General features: G+C 42.1%; 2 protein-coding genes across 3 annotated transcripts in view; both read left to right on the plus strand.

The window, feature by feature from the left end:
- The window catches only part of DPP6 (dipeptidyl peptidase like 6), a 787,207-nt gene that overhangs the window by 488,401 nt on the left and 282,071 nt on the right, over nt 1-16,735 (plus strand). The gene's annotated exons all lie outside the window — the stretch shown is intronic.
- On the plus strand, nt 7,929-9,387 carry LOC138987581 (gametocyte-specific factor 1). Its single transcript, XM_070368981.1, has one exon. It carries the CDS (start codon nt 7,990-7,992, stop codon nt 8,491-8,493), a length of 504 nt encoding a protein of 167 aa, XP_070225082.1. The 5' UTR covers nt 7,929-7,989; the 3' UTR covers nt 8,494-9,387.

Raw genomic sequence — 16,735 nt, forward strand, 5'->3', positions numbered from 1 at the left:
AACACACAAGTTAAACAGCAGCCCTCCCCCAGAGCTTCTGGACAGGTGACCTAGGGTTAGAGTTAGGGTTAGGATAATGGAGGCGGATTCTTTACCATCTGAGCCACCAGGGAAACCCCTAGTGGCTCAGATGGTACAGAATTCACTTACAATGCCCTCAAGAATCTGCCTGCAATGCAGGAGACCCCAGGTTGATTCCTGGGTCAGGAAGATCCGCTGGAGAAGGGATAGGCTACCCACTCCAGTATTCTTGGGCTTCTCTTGTGGCTTAGCTGGTAAAAAATCCGCCTGCAATGCAGGAGACCTGGGTTCGATCCCTGAGTTGGAAAGATCCCCTGGAGACGGGAAAGGCTACCCACTCCGGTATTCTGGCCTGAAGAATTCCACAGACTATACAGCCTATGGGGTTGCAGAGTTGGACAGGACTGAGCGACTTTCACTTTCACAATGCCCTAACCCTAAGTCATCTGACCCCTGTGGCTCAGTGATAAAGAACCTGCCCACAATGCAGGAGACATGGGTTCAATCCCTGGGTTGGGAACATCCCCTGGAGAAGTGAATGACTACCCACTCCAGTAGTCTCACTTGCAGAATTCCATGGACAGAGAACCCTGGCGGGCTACAGTCCATGGAGTCATGGAGTCACAAAGAGTTGTACCGGGGTCCAGCCCCAGCAGGATCCAGGGGTACCCTCAGGATGACGGCCTAGGCAATAAGGATAGCAAAGCGGAGAGCAGGGCTTGATCTTCCTTGATAAACACAGAAAGCCAATAAAGCTCCTGTGTTCCAAGGAGTCATCCTGAAAGAAGAACAGAGAGAAAAGGAAGGAAAAGGAAAAAAGGAATGACATGGGGAGACCAAGCTTCGGTGAGCGAGGCCCAGAACTTTATTTTCAAAAGGAACTTTTATACCTTGACTTGTACATAGAGGGAAATGAAAGATGCAAGGTCATACAGAGTCAGCCCAAACATTACATCTGTTTTGTCTTTATCAAAACCAGGATTTTTTCTGCATACCTTTCCCATAAACAATGTTGTGTACAGTATCTTCTGGCCTTGGAGGCCTGTGGACATTTTATGACCCTTTCTTTTTTGATAAAGGCTGATCAGCCAGAAAACTTGTTTTCCCTTGAAGTGTTTCTTCTTTATTTTTCCCAGCCTCATAAAGTACTAAACAGAGTTACATTCTCATAGAGCAAAGGTGCAGTGGGTCACGACAAAGAAAGAACCAATTAGCTCAAAGGTCTGATGTGGTGAATTCCAAAGCTGCTACTTGTTTTCCTTACATTCCAACTATGGTAACCAATGCACTCCCAGGCGCACAATGGATAAGGGATATGGGAACTTGGCAGCAAGCATTGGCCCAATAATGAAGCCCTTTAACAGTACTATCTATTCTAATAATTTTTCATCCCTTAAAGGGCTCTGTGCTCATTAGGACCTTTAGAATGTTTTGGCTTCCCGTGCCTTTCAAGGTTGGGGAGTTGTGAACAATCATGTGTGCTAATTGCAAGAGTATGTATAAACCTGTCAGGCAAACTAGAAAGCCAACAGAGGGGTTTGAATTGAAACACTCCTATCATGCCCATTAACTAAAGCCCCAAGTTGACTTTTTCCAGAGAAAGGTGGTCAGGGACAGCCCCCTGCTAATGTCAGAAGAGTTGGTGAAAGGCCCAAAATAGTAAGACAGGTGGATTTTGGTTCTGGGGCAGATGCTCGAGCAGATCCAGGGGGTCCCTCGAGGCCTGATCTGCCGTTGCCTGTCAGGTTTCTTCCACATGACCTTTGTCACGGGTGGGATCTCCCACGGTGGCTCCCGGCAGAGTCGGATGTGACTGAAGCATATACTTTGCTGTTTTTTTTTTTTAGGTTAGGGCTCCACGTATAGCTGTGCTCCTTCAAAGTCTTTCCCCATTAAGTTATTGCAGACTATTGGGCAGCGTTGCCTGCGCGGTACCGTGGGTCCTTGGGGGTCACTGTTTTGATTAGAGTAGCTGCTTGGTTTTGGTTTTGGTTTTGGTTTGGCAGCACGCAGTGCTGTATTCTTCCTCGACGAGGCAGTTAGTTGCTGCTGGTTGCTCTCCTGTGGTAGCAGCCCCAGCTGATCGCTACCTTAGCTCATTAGGAGCTGCACAATGCTGACAGTCCGGTTCCATCAGCCTTTTCCACCTAATAGCTGGAATACTTCCACAACATGAAACCTCCCCTAATCTATAATTCGGTTGCCCAATGATACAGCTGCTATAAGAAGAAGGGAAATTTTCTCCATGCTTTCTTTTTTCTTTACCAGTTTTTCAATAGTGTGTTGATTTATAAGCAGCTTCTAATGATGACCACGTGCATTAGCTGTTTCTTTTTGAAATATCATTCTAAGTTCATGAATGTATGCAGAGTTAATGAGCTTCAGTCTGGTGCAGTACACTCTTAGCTGATGGGAGCCCGTTTTGCCAAAAGTTTTCACTTTCGTCTTAGGTTCAGAGGATTTGTTAACAAAATAAGCAGTTTGTTTTATACAAATAGTACAGATACTTATTAGAGAATTATCTAGCTTACTTTCAATACATTAACATTGTGAAAGGTTGTTGTTGACTCACGCAAAGACACCGGGATTCTTGGCCCCTGGATGAAAAGAATTTAATCCGGGCCCAGAGATGAGGCTTGATCGCTCAGAGCTTTTGTATAATAAAGTTTTATTAAAGTATAAAGGAGATCACTGCAGATGGTGACTGCAGCCATGAAATTAAAAGACACTTACTCCTTGGAAGAAAAGTTATGACCAACCTAGATACCATATTCAAAAGCAGAGACATTACTTTGCCAACAAAGGTCCGTCTAGTCAAGGCTGTGGTTTTTTCAGTGGTCATGTATGGATATGAGAGTTGGACTGTGAAGAAAGCTGAGTGCCGAAGAACTGATGCTTTTGAACTGTGGTGTTGGAGAAGACACTTGGACTGCAAGGAGATCCAACCAGTCCATTCTGAAGGAGATCAGCCCTGGGATTTCTTTGGAGGGAATGATGCTGAAGCTAAAACTCCAGTACTTTGGCCACCTCATGCAAAGAGTTGACTCAGTGGGAAAGTCTCTGATGCTGGGAGAGATTGGGGGCAGGAGGAGAAGGGGACGACAGAGGATGAGGTGGCTGGATGGCATCACTGACTCGATGGACGTGAGTCTGAGTCAACTCTGGGAGTTGGTGATGGACAGGGAGGCCTGGCGTGCTGCGATTCATGGGGTCGCAAAGAGTCGGACACGACTGAGCGACTGAACTGGACTGAACTGAACTGAAAGGAGATAGAGAAAGCTTCTGACATAGGCATCAGAAGGGGGCAGAAAGAGTACCCCCCTGCTAGTCTTCAGCTGGATGTTATATAGTCACTAGCAGTCTGTTAATGAAAGAAAGGAATGTCTTAAAACTCAGAATGGCACCAGGCCCCTCACCCATAAGATACATTTTGGGATAATCTTGGCACCAAATGGTTCATCCTGGGCCATAAAATGATTAACTTGAATCTTGAAGAAGGGCAGACCACCATACAAATAGTTTCGTTTACATAGATTAGAAGAACAATATCTGAGTCTAACATACTGGTTTGTCAAGTAGGTTCTGAGCCAAGAGGCAAACCGACTTGAAGACAAAGTCTGGGGTAAATGCATAGCACATGAGCATAGCTTAAGACAAATATTTCCATAAGAAAAAGGCATTGGTTAACTCAAGGTTTGAGAATATTTAACTTCAGGTGAAACCAGGTGTCATTATGGCAACACTGTATTTTAAGAGAAACGTCTTTTTAAATGTGTATAGAGAAGAAAATCCCATGGGTGGAGGAGCCTGGTGGACTGCAGTCCGTGGGGTCGCTAAGAGTCGGACACGACTTCACTTTCACTTTCCACTTTTATGCATTGGAGAAGGAAATGGTAACCCACTCCAGTGTTCTTGCCTGGAGAATCCCAGGGACGGGGGAGCCTGATGGGCCTCCGACTCTGGGGTCGCACAGAGTCGGACATGACTGAAGCGACTTAGCAGCAGCAGCAGCAGAGAAGAAAAAAATATTGCTAGTTTGTTTCCTCCTGCCGCTTAAGAGAGATAAAAATGTCTGACACTTGCAGGCTATTTCCTTGGTTTGGAGACCCCTGGCCTTCCTGCCTGTTACCCTCTCAATTGGAAGGAAAGAGAAATAGAAAGAGCAGAGGACATATCACCAAATTGGGTTTTGACCAACATCCAGGCTTAAACAGCCCTGGGAAGTCCCACGCCACAGCACATCTGGAGTCCTAATTAGGAAAAGGTCCCAGGCAGCGCATCCGCACCTCATGTGAGATTTCAGAGATTGGAGTTCACGGTTCCTGCTTATAATCAATCCCAGGACTCAAACTTACATCATCATCCGTCTGTGAACAAATCGCTGCCCTGGTTTCATGTTAATGCTGTTTGTGGTGTAAAACTTGGCCTGTTGTTAAGCCTGGGACTCGGTTGGCCAGGTCCCCTCCAGGGGCACATGGATCTCAAGATTCACCCTCCATCTTATCTGTGGCCTTGCAAGTCTTGCACTCACAGCAGGCAGTCACTTACAGTCACTCAGAGTCAGGGCAGCAGTGTCCAGGCAGGTTAGAAGCAAGGTCAGAGGGCTGTTCTTTGTCTCTGAAGCCTGAGCAAGACTATTTATTTAATTTCCCAAACAAAGCCTTTTCAAGTTGGTTTCTGAGCCATTTGTCATGGTCCTAACAGGATTTGATAGCTTCCCTGACAACTTCCTTGGTTTCCAGGGGCTTTCCAGTTGGTACAGGTGGTAAAGAACCCGCCTACCAATGCAAGAGACATAAGAGACTTGGGTTTGATCCCTGGGTCAGAAAGATCCCCTGAAGGAGGGCAAGGCAACCCACTCCAGTATTCTTGCCTGGAGAGTATCATGGACAGAGGAGCCTGGCAGGCTACAGTCCGTGGGGTCATAGAGTCGCACATGACTGAAACGACTTAGCACAACACACTGTGTATGATTTGAATATACGTGAATAGAAATGAATTGTATCTGAGATAAAAGGCAATAAATGGAAAGGACATTGTTTCTATCAGCACTGTTTAAAATTGAAAGAAGATAATCATGAGAAAAATCAAATCTACTACATTTATTATTACACTATTTGTTTCCGTAATTAAAAGCTATTTCTATGCATTGCTTCTTTGTGATATTGATATAATCAGGATTAATATGCTCCTCAAATCCAATCAGCATATACAAATTGTACTTGGCAAAGACAACTAAATTATCTCAGTTTTTAAGAAATCTAGTGCACCGTAAAATGCCATACATTTTTAACATTTTCACCATGGATAAGACTTTCAAAAACTGTTAATAAGGTAGTATTGTTAGGCAAAAGTAAGCAAAACATAAAATTAGCTTATGTATTATACTGTAGCTCAAACACTAAAGAATCTGCTTGCGATGCAGGAGACCGGGGTTCAATCCCTGCGTCGGGAAGATCCCCTGGAGAAGGGAATGGCAACCCACTCCAGCATTCTTGCCTGGAGAATCCCATGGACAGAGGAACCTGGAAGGCTACAGTTTATGGGGTCGCAAAGAGTCGGACATGACTGAGCAATTAACACACACACATTATACTCAAAGTGAAGGACTGAATTTTATCTTATTTTTGGCAGAGTACATAAAATAATTTGTTGCATTGCTATATATTTTTGTATCACAATTTGGGGAAACAAAAAATAACCATCTTCTGCTAGCTACCAATGCAACTTTATTTCTTTAAGTTTTTTTAGCTTTGAAGAGTTCCTAAAGCACGCAGAACAACTAAATTACTGATGTACTTACTGTAAGTGCAAAGCACTGGGTAGTTAGCACGTGAAGAAGTAACTAGCCAGTGGGTGGTCATGTGTGAGATTTTCTTTGGGAAGCCTTTTGCTAAGAACCCCAGCATGTTTCTTGGCATCCCTGTTGAGCACGGCTTTTTGTTTTCCCTCCCTATCCTCAAGCATCCAGATGCATTCCTTCTGTAACATGTAACTCCTTGTACCTGGATGTGAGATGTCAGTCCTCCTGTAACAGAGCTGGGAATGAAATAGCTGTAACAGAATCTCACAAAGAGGCACAAAAGGTCTAAGTCGAAAAAACGACCACATACCACAGCCATCTTTCCTTCAGCCCAGAGCGCTCCCTCTTGTTCCAGGAGTCCTGCCTGTTGTTCCACAAGCAACTTCGATGCCTGGTGACTCAGACTCGTGATGGGATGGATCTGTTAAGTGCATCACACATTTTTTAGCACCTACTTTCATGACAGCCATTATGCTAAGAATTAGAAAAATCGAATAGGTGTGGGCTCTGCCCTTGAGAATTATGACTCTAGTGGGAGAGACGAGTGTTAGTAGCAAATAAGCAGTGTGCTGCGGTGAGCACAGAGCAGGATGAACGGGGTGAGGGCCAGCAGAGAGGGAGGGCTTTCTGCCCAGCAGAGGCACGAGAAACTTCCCGAAGGGGAGACGGTCCCTGGCAGGGCCAGGTGAAGGGCACTGCGGCCAAGGCGGCAGCAGGAAGCTTCAGAGAGGAGTGGCAGGCAGGACTTGTTCGGATGCTTAATGGGGGATGGTGGGAAACTTGAGAAGAGAAACCCAGGCCAGGATATGAAGGGCTTCGAATCGAGTGTCAGACTAAGAAGTTTGGCCAAAGTAGTGTTGGCCAAGCGCCCAGGGGAAAAAGTTTTGAAAAGCAAATGTGACCTGGTCCAAATAGGACGGAGGACCCACTGGAGACCCTGCAGCAGTGTGGGGGGGGGGGGTGACGGCCACCCAGCCCTGGGCAAGACCATCGGAAGTGACGCGTGAGGGGGCAGGGTGAGCAGGAGACGGGGAGAGAGTGGGGAGAGCGAAAGTGTTTGTTGCTCAGTCATGCCCAGTTCTTTGCAACCCCATGGCTCCTCTGTCCATGGGATTCTCCAGGCATTCTCTGGAGTGGGTTGCCATTTCCTTCCCTGGGGGATCTTCCTGACCCAGGGATTGAACCCATGTCTCCTGCATTGCCGGCGGATTCTTTATTATCTGAGCCACCAGGGAAGCCCAGAGTACTGGGAATGAGGGACAAACAGGAGGCACAGGCTGGGGAGCGGCAACCTAGGGGTGGGAAGTAAGGACTATTGGGTTTAAGATGGGCTTAGGGATTCATTAATATTGTTCAGTTCAGTTCAGTTCAGTCGCTCAGTCGTGTCCAACTCTTTGCGACCCCATGAATCGCAGCACGCCAGACCTCCCTGTCCATCACCAACTCCCAGAGTTGACTCAGACTCACGTCCATCGAGTCAGTGATGCCATCCAGCCATCTCATCCTCTGTTGTTCTCTTCTCCTCCTGCCCCCAATCCCTCCCAGCATCAGAGTCTTTTCCAAGGAGTCAACTCTTCGCATGAGGTGGCCAAAGTACTGGAGTTTCAACTTTAGCATCATTCCTTCCAAAGAAATCCCAGGGCTGATCTCCTTCAGAATGGACTGGTTGGATCTCCTTGCAGTCCAAGGGACTCTCAAGAGTCTTCTCCAACACCACAGTTCAAAAGCATCAATTCTTTGGCGCTCAGCCTTCTTCACAGTCCAACTCTCACATCCATACATGACCACAGGAAAAACCATAGCCTTGACTAGACGGACCTTTGTTGGCAAAGTAATGTCTCTGCTTTTGAATATGCTATCTAGGTTGGTCATAACTTTCCTTCCAAGGAGTAAGCGTCTTTTAATTTCATGGCTGCAGTCACCATCTGCAGTGATTTTGGAGCCCAGAAAAATAAAGTCTGACACTGTTTCCACTGTTTCCCCATCTATTTCCCATGAGGTGATGGGACCAGATGCCATGATCTTCATTTTCTGAATGTTGAGCTTTAAGCCAACTTTTTCACTCTCCACTTTCACTTTCATCAAGAGGCTTTTTAGGGGCGACCGTGGGGCGAGGAGAGCGTGTCTCCGCCGAGCACTTTGGATTTGGCTCCTTAATTCCCAACATGGAAGAAACTTACATCGATACTCTGGACCCTGAAAAGCTGTTACAATGCCCCTATGATAAAAACCACCAGATCAGGGCCTGCAGGTTTCCTTATCATCTTATCAAGTGCAGAAAGAATCATCCTGATGTCGCAAACAAACTGGCAACTTGTCCCTTCAATGCTCGCCATCAGGTTCCTCGGGCTGAAATCAGTCATCATATCTCAAGCTGTGATGACAAAAGCTGTATTGAGCAGGATGTAGTCAACCAAACCAGGAGCCTTGGACAAGAGACTATGGCTGAGAGCACGTGGCGGTGCCCTCCTTGCGATGAAGACTGGGACAAAGATTTGTGGGAACAGACCAGCACCCCATTTGTCTGGGGCACAGCCAACTACTGTGGCAACAATAGCCCTGCAAGCAACATAGTTATGGAACATAAGAGTAACCTGGCTTCAGGCATGCGTGTTCCCAAGTCTCTTCCATATGTTCTGCCATGGAAAAACAATGGAAATGCACAGTAACTGAATATTTCATCAAATGCCAGACCCTGGAAGACTTTTCTTCCTGCTACAGTGTGTTCTTCATTTTTTTTCTCCTAATCTAATTATAGAAAGATAAACTGTCTGTGACTTGCAAACTGACAAGCACCTTTTTTTTTCCCTCCCTGCCGTGAGTCCTTACTCATTTGATACAAGAAAAAACCCTCATGCTCAGAAGAAATGTTTCAAGTAAACCATCATTGTAGACAGCTTGATAATTTGGTTAAGTGCCTGCAGCCCCAAGATCAGAATTCATATCCCATTCTGCATTAATGAAACAGAATCATCTAAAGTTACCTTAAAGGATCCAGCTAAAGCAGGCAAGAAATTTGGATTGGAAAAAGTAACTGTGTTTGTGTTCTCTGACTCACGTGAACCAAATTCCTTCTAGCATTTATAGGAATGGACCTTTTCTGTTTACTGAGTCTTTGATGTTGATAGCATTTATATATAGAAATATACCCCATTCTTATTTAGAATCCTTAGGACATCTTGTTCCCTAAACTTTTCTAACTTAGGATAGGTTTCTTTTCTCTTTCCCACATTTCAGCTAGAAATTGTACTAGCTGTCAAGGTAGGTGTGGATTATGTAGGAGTGAAGATTAGAATGAAGAGGAGGAACCAGTGTACATGTGGAGAAGAGATAGGCTTTCCACCTGTGTGTGAAATTTGATTAAGCTCAAAGCTGAAATGTGTGAAGGCCCTGGGACGTGTGTGTAAAAAGTTAGGTTTCTGAAATACCCAAGGCTCTGGCTATCCTAGCATCTTTTTGGCCCTCAAAAGGAGACTTCATAATCTCCCAGACTAGTTCTTTATTTGGTTGGTTGGTTGCAGATTTGGTGTGGTTTGAGTTTAAAACTGTCTGGCACGGGAAGGGATTTGCGATCTGGTATAGATAGGGACTCAGAGGAAGCATACTGACCAGTAATAACAAAAGTGATCTCTTGAGCATTGTTTGTAGGGGAACTGGGCTCTTATGGAATGCTGCTTCCACAAGTTTCATGCAAAACAGGATTCTCTCCTAATGAAGCAAAACTGTTTATTTAGTTCCAACTTCTATAGACAGATTCAAGATAATTCTGCTTCTACTGGTATAAATAAGTGAATAAACTATTTCTTCTGGAGAGGGTGATGTGGTGTATTAAGGAGGAGGAAAAAACACCCATTATGCCCTAATTCTGGTCACTTAATGTTTGTCAGTCAACAGCTCACAACACTTTAACTTTATTTAAAAATAGTTTTAACTGGAAAATACAAAACCCTTTTGATTTCATTTATTTGGGTGATAACAACCCAAACTGTCTATATTACACTTGAAACCCAGAACTCCTACCAAGTTTAGGAAAAACAGAAGTATGAGTCTTATTGCAAAGAATTAGCTACTTGAGTATAACTCAAAGAAGGGATTAAATAGAAAAGAGTTACTTTGTGGTTTTTAAATATCTAGAGAGGCAAATTAGGCTAGCATCTATCATTCATGAAAAACCTTATGTTGTTATTTTAGGACACCTCTTTGCTCACCAGTTCTAGAACTTAACCAGCAATACATCTGACCTATCCAAGTGTGAATAACACTCACTATAGGTAAATGCCTGCCTATATTAATTTTGTTAGCTCACAGAATAGACCACCCCATTGTCTCTTTAGTAAACTAATGATTAAAGCAGCCAGTTTGCTTAGGATTTTTGGGGGCCTAGGGTACACTAGTTTGGATTTAGTTTGCTGGAGATTTTGGACATTCCCAAAAAACCAGAGCAAAGAAGTGCCTTGAATTCTACTACTGTCAGAGTTGGGAGGTGAAGCTTGCTTATTTTTGAGACCTTTTCAGAGGCTACCTTCTGTTTGGAATATGAACAGTGGAAAGTAAACAGTTGAATATTCTACCCTAATTTCAGTGAAGGTCAAGTGTTATGGTTAAAGGTTAAATGTAGACATGTTTCAGAAGCTTATCTTAGCCTTTGAGTTCTGCATGTTGATCTTATCCAGGAAGGGAGAACATTTGCTTTCGGGAAGGTTGCCTTTCTCTGTGGGTATTCTAGAAGTGCCACTGTGATTTGCAAATGTTCTTACCAGGAATAAACAAATGTAGGTAGTAAATGATGCTTAGGTCTCCCGATAGCTGTACTTGAGGTAAACAAGGGGAGTATTCGGGTTCAGTTTCAAATATCGCACTGCAGTACCCCTTCATTGGCGAGACAGAACAGTAGCCACTTGTGTTAGTCTCTTACACCCGTACTGGCATTCCGAGAGTCCTCTATTGTACTTTTCACCATTCATATTACACTCCAAGGTAGACAAAGACTAAAGGGATGATGTTATACTTCTTATTACCATTTGTAAAGAGGCAGGTTATAGAAATCAAGGTGATTTGAAGCAGGACTGTCCTTGGGGAGAAGATACCTCTTAGAAAATACGTTTTCTTATGCCAGTTCAATGGGTAGAATAAGGAAAATGACTTAAATTCCATGAGAAAATTACTATAGTGACTGCTCATTCTTTTGACCACTGTCTTCCTGGTACTGTTCAGGTTCAGAACATACTCACATCCTACTTTATAGGTGTGGCTTCTTCAAAAGCCACTGAAAACACATTAACCCGTTACCTTGTACCAGTAGTCTCAGCTGACTTATTCCAGCCATACTGAAGTCTGAAAAACACAGACCTGTGTATGGGGTGGGGAGTGAGTATTATTTTGCCCTTGACACAGCAATTCCACTGCCAATTTACTTAACTCTGAACAACTTGGTAACTGCTACAACAAATATAAAATCTCAGGTTGTAACAGCTAGGAAGACCAGCATCCTAGGCTGGACAGTAACCCTGGAGAAAAGCCATATGGTCAGCAGATTTGCATTCGTGTTTACCTCATTTAAAGGCGGTTTTTTGTGAAACTAAAATAGTGTGAGCACTTTTGATGAACATTGAAAAGACATTCAGTTGTTTTACTTTAGTCTACTTACATATACACATATATATGGAAGAAATGAATCTATGTTGTATTAAAAACTACTACATATGAACCCAACCACGCCTCTTAATTTTTATTAAAATACTTGTCACTGAAATAAAGTATACTTTCCCAGCTAAAAAAAAAAGAGGCTTTTTAGTTCCTCTTCACTTTCTGCCATAAGGGTGGTGTCATCTGCCTATCTGAGGTTATTGGTATTTCTCCTGGCAATCTTGATTCCAGCTTGTGCTTCTTCCAGCCCAGCGTTTCTCATGATATACTCTGCATATAAGTTAAATAAGCAGGGTGACAATATACAATTAATATTGTACAACACCGGGAATACAGTTGATCCTTCGTAGTAACTGTAAATGGAATGTAATCTTTAAAATTGTATAAAATTTTTTAAATAATAAAAATTTAAAATTCCAATAAAAACATTTATTAATGGAATATAAACCATTCTTTCAGGGAAGATTTTTTTAAGAAAGGAGACAAAGGTGACTCCAAATCCTTTTCTCAAATATTGTTGACAGCTGACACACACCAAGGGCTTACCTCGAGCGTGGCGTTGTTTATAAAACACATTGTGTGTGTTACATGTAGCATCTCATTGACTCCATGTGAGCAATAGAAGGTGCATACTGTTATTTCATCTATCCTATCATGAAAAAGAGAAGTTATCTTTAAAAAGCATTGTTAGGGAGAGAAAAATGCAGTTAAAAAATAAAAGTTGTAAGTCTCCAGGAAGATAGGAAATTTCTACACTTGAATTAATTTAATAAAATAGTCAAAAATTGTATAAAACACTCTTTGGGAGATCTCCAGGAGAGAATTACTCAAAACATCATTCTACTAAAAAATTTCAATACTCAAGGAAAGACCGAGCACACAAAAAATTAGCTAAGTGAGAATCAATTTAATGAGACAAGGGACATGCTTAATTTATGACCGCATATAGAACTCTGCATTTACAATTAGAGAATAATGTGTTCTCTCAAGAAACTCTTCCAAAAATGGGCCATGTGTCAGTCCGTAAACCAGTCTCAACAAATTTCAAAGAATTAATAATACAGATTTTTCTGACAACTGGTAGTAAAAAACAGTGTTTTTCATACATTTGCAGATTAAAAGTTATCAATACCAGGTTGAAGGAGAAATTGTGACAGAAACTGAAAATGCATAATACCAAGCAGTAGCGAAAATACTCTTCTACTCATTAAAACTTACAAACTCAAAGAGGTAATTAAGAACATTTATAACACAGTGTGATTATATTAGAAAAGAAGAAATGCTGAAATTAACAAGCTCGGTGTCAAACTTAAAAGTTAAGAAAAGGAGAGGGATGGGATAAGATAGAACTGGAAGTAATGAAATTGAAAGCATAGGTACCGTATTTTCTGCATCTGACCCATGAGCCACACATGCGTGAAGAGAAGCCCAGCAGATCAACTGAAGATAAAACAACTGAACTGAGAGTGGAGCTGCTCTCCAGAAAGACAAGTTGGCCATCCAGGTTTAGCAAGGAAATTACCTGCTATAGCAAAGGAGACAGCAGTCACCCAGTAACAAAACCCAAAAGTTGGACTCTAAGGAAAGCTGAGCACCAAAGAATTGATGCTTTCAAACTATGGTGCTGGAGAAAAGTCTTGAGTCCCTTGGACTGCAAGAAGATCAAGCCAGTCATTCCTAAAGGAAATCAACCCTGAATATTCATTGGAAGGACTGCTGATGAAGCTGAAACTCCAATACTTTATCCACCTCATGCGAAGAGCTAACTCATTGGATAAGACCCCAATGCTGTGAAAGATTGAGGGCAGGAGGAGAAGGGGACACAGAGGATGAGATGATTGGATGGCGTCACCAACTCAATGGACATGAGTAAGAGTAAGCTCCGGGAGTTGGTGATGCATAGGGAGGCCTGGCGTGTTTCAGTCCTTGGGGTCACAAAGAGCTGGACACGACTTAGTGACTGAACAACAACAACAAAACCCAGAGTGTCCAGAATTAATCCATGATGTCTAGGAAATAATGAAAAATTACCTTACATACAAAGAACCAAGAAAGAATGGGAGACAAGTCTCAACATAAAAGTAATTGAATCTGATCATGAAATGAACCTTATTTTGGAACTGAGAGACAAGGATTTTATAAGATTCTTTAATTGTCCTCAATGAGTTAACGTGATCATGTTTTTAATAAATGAAAATCCCAAAGGAAAGCCTCAGCAGAAAAATAGGAATAATAAAAAGAACTGAATGGACATTCCTAAACAGAAGAATCACAGATTCTAAAATTTTTTAAATTCACTGTGTGGATTTGACAGTCCAATAATTGTGACAGAGAAAAGACAAAGTGACTTTGATGATAGATCAATAGAAATGATTCAAGGTGAACAGAGAGAAAAACTCTTTAATGATCAGAGCATCCGAGGCTGTTAGGTAACATCAGGGTGCCCAATATATGGGAAACTGGAATACCAGAAGGAGAGGAGACAGATAAAGGAGTAGAAAGTTTATCTGGAAAATAAGCAGCTGAAGATTTGGTGAAGATATAAATGTGCAGATACAAGACGCTCATTAAACATCAAACAAACAGGAAGCAGGCCCCCTCGAAAGCGCATCGTCGTCAAACCGCTGAAAACCACAGACAGCAAGTAAATCTGGAAAGCAGCAAACGTGCCCAGAAATGACACGCAGGGAAATAATTCAGTGCATAGTTGGCTTCTCACTAGAAACCGTGGTGACCAGAAGACAGGGAACAGAACTTCCACTAAAAGGAAAAAAAAAAACTAACCTAGAAACCTGTGTTATAAGAAATACCTTTCAAGAATGAAGGCTAAAGGAAAAGACTTTTAGACAAAGTTAAAAGAATTGGTTGCCAGCAATTCATATAATCAGAAATCCTAAAGAAAAATCTTTAAGAAGTAGGAAAATGATATCTGATGGAAACTCATATTTTTGATAAAATTGTTACCATCAGAAATGGTAAATAGTGGATAAATGCAAAGGACAGTGTTTTTCTTTTTTCCTTTTTTTTTTTTTTGCTTTTTCTTCTTAATGTCTTTATATGCTATGATATTGTTATAAACAATAGTTATAGCATTGTCTTGTGGAATGTATAAAGTATTGATGTAACACACATAACAGTTACCACAGGATGAGACTGTATGTGGACCTGAAACCTGAAAGGTTTCAACCGTGTCTTTTATGAGAAGTGGCACATGGTTAACTCTTTGTAGATGCTGCAAAGTTGAATACATATTAAAATCTCTAGGACAACCACTAAAAAAAAAACAAAAGCAAAGAAATACAGCTAAAAATAGGGAAATTAAAATTGTAAAAATTATTCAAACAATAAAGTGAAAATCAGGAAACAAGAAAGAGGAAAACAAGAAGTAAAGGAAAAAAGTAGAAAACAAACGCACACCCCGAAAGAGATTACAGACCAAACTCAGTCATAATAATTTCATTAAATGTGCATCCAGTACATTCACCAGGATAGACCACATCTGGGGCCACAAAAATGTCTTAATGAGCTTTAAAAGGCTAAAATCATGTACCGAATATTCTTTGATCCAGTGAATTTAAACTAAAAATCTGTAAAAAATAAGAAGACCAGAATAACTTTACATATTTGGAAATTAACATATTTCTCAATAATCATTGGGTCAAGCAGATTTTACAGGGAAAATTAGAAGTAATTTGAACTGAATAATAACATAATTCAGCGTACCAAAATTTGTGAGATATAGGTAATACCATGCATGAAGGAGAAGTTTTAGCTTTAATAGTCTTACTAAAAGGAAGGGAAATGAAACCAAAGTTCTAAGCTTCCATCTTAACAGACTAGAAGAAGAAGAGACAACTAAACGCAAAGCAAATAGAATAAAGGAATAAAAAAAAAGAATGTATTTCTGTGGAGCAGAATTTTAAAAGCATAGAAATGATAACACCGCTGGAATTAATCCTGTCCACACAGTGCTTTCCATTCATCAACTAATTACTGTGTGAAATGCCTTTACCTTCATACTGGCTCAGTGTCACCCCCTTCACTCAGATAATATTATTTCTTTTTTAAAAATTTTATTTGAGTATAGTTAGTTTACAGTATTGTTAGTGTCAGGTGTGCAGAAAAGTGAATCAGTCATGCACATACAGGTATCTCCACTCTTTTTCGGGTTCTTTTCCCGCTTAGGTTATTACGAAGTATTGAGTCAAGTTCCGTGTGCAGTGGAGTAGGTCCTTATTAGTTATCTTAATGTTATGTATAGTAGTGCACATACGTCAATCCCAATCTCCGAATTATTATTTCTTCTTCCCATTGTGCACTCTGCCTCCTGTCTACCTACTATCCTTTCAGAAAGTTTCAGTTCAGTTCAGTCGTGTCCGACTCTTTGCAACCCCATGGACTGCAGCACGCCAGGCCTCCCTGTCCATCACCAGCTCCCGGAGTTTACTCAAACTCATGTCCATCGAGTCAGTGATGCCATCGAACTATCTCATCCTCTGTCCCCTTCTCCTCGTGCCCTCAATCTTTCCCAGCATCAGGGTCTTTTCAAATGAGTCAGCTCTTTGCATCAGGTGGCCAAAGTACTGGAGTTTCAGCTTCAACATCAGTCCTTCCAGTGAATCTTCAGGACTGATTTCCTTTAGGATGGACTGGTTGCACCCTTTCATTTATAGTATGTATACACAGACACAGACACTCATGCCTATGTGCCGATACACTCACACACACACACACACCTCTACACGTGTAGGATTCAGTGGAATTGCTCTATTAATTGTTTTATTTTTTTAATATTTAATTGGAGGATAATTGCCTTACAATATTGTGTTGACTTCTGCCACACAGCAATGTAAACCAGCCGCGAGTACACACACGACCCCTCCCTCCGGAGCCTCCCCCACCCCCCATCCCATCCCACTCCTCCAGGGAGCCACAGAGCATCAGGTCGGGTTCCTTGTGCCCATTTAGCAGCTTCCCACTGGCTGACTGTTTCACACATGGCGGTATATATGTGTCAGTGCTACCCTCTCGATTCATCCCACCCCCTCCTTCCCCCACTGGGTCCAAAGTCTGTTCTCTATGTGTCTCTATCCCTGCCTGAAAATCAGTTCATCAGTTCCCTTTTTAAGGAGATATTTGGAATCTCAGTTGATTTACAAAGGACCAGTGTCACTGAAGATACAACGAATCGAGTCAAAGATACACGTAAGGGCAGAGCTGCCAGTTCCTCCAGACGTAGCAAAGGGAGCTGTGGACCAAATGAAA

Source organism: Bos mutus, chromosome 4 (assembly GCF_027580195.1).
Source record: "Bos mutus isolate GX-2022 chromosome 4, NWIPB_WYAK_1.1, whole genome shotgun sequence".
Classification (NCBI taxonomy): Eukaryota; Metazoa; Chordata; class Mammalia; order Artiodactyla; family Bovidae; genus Bos; species Bos mutus.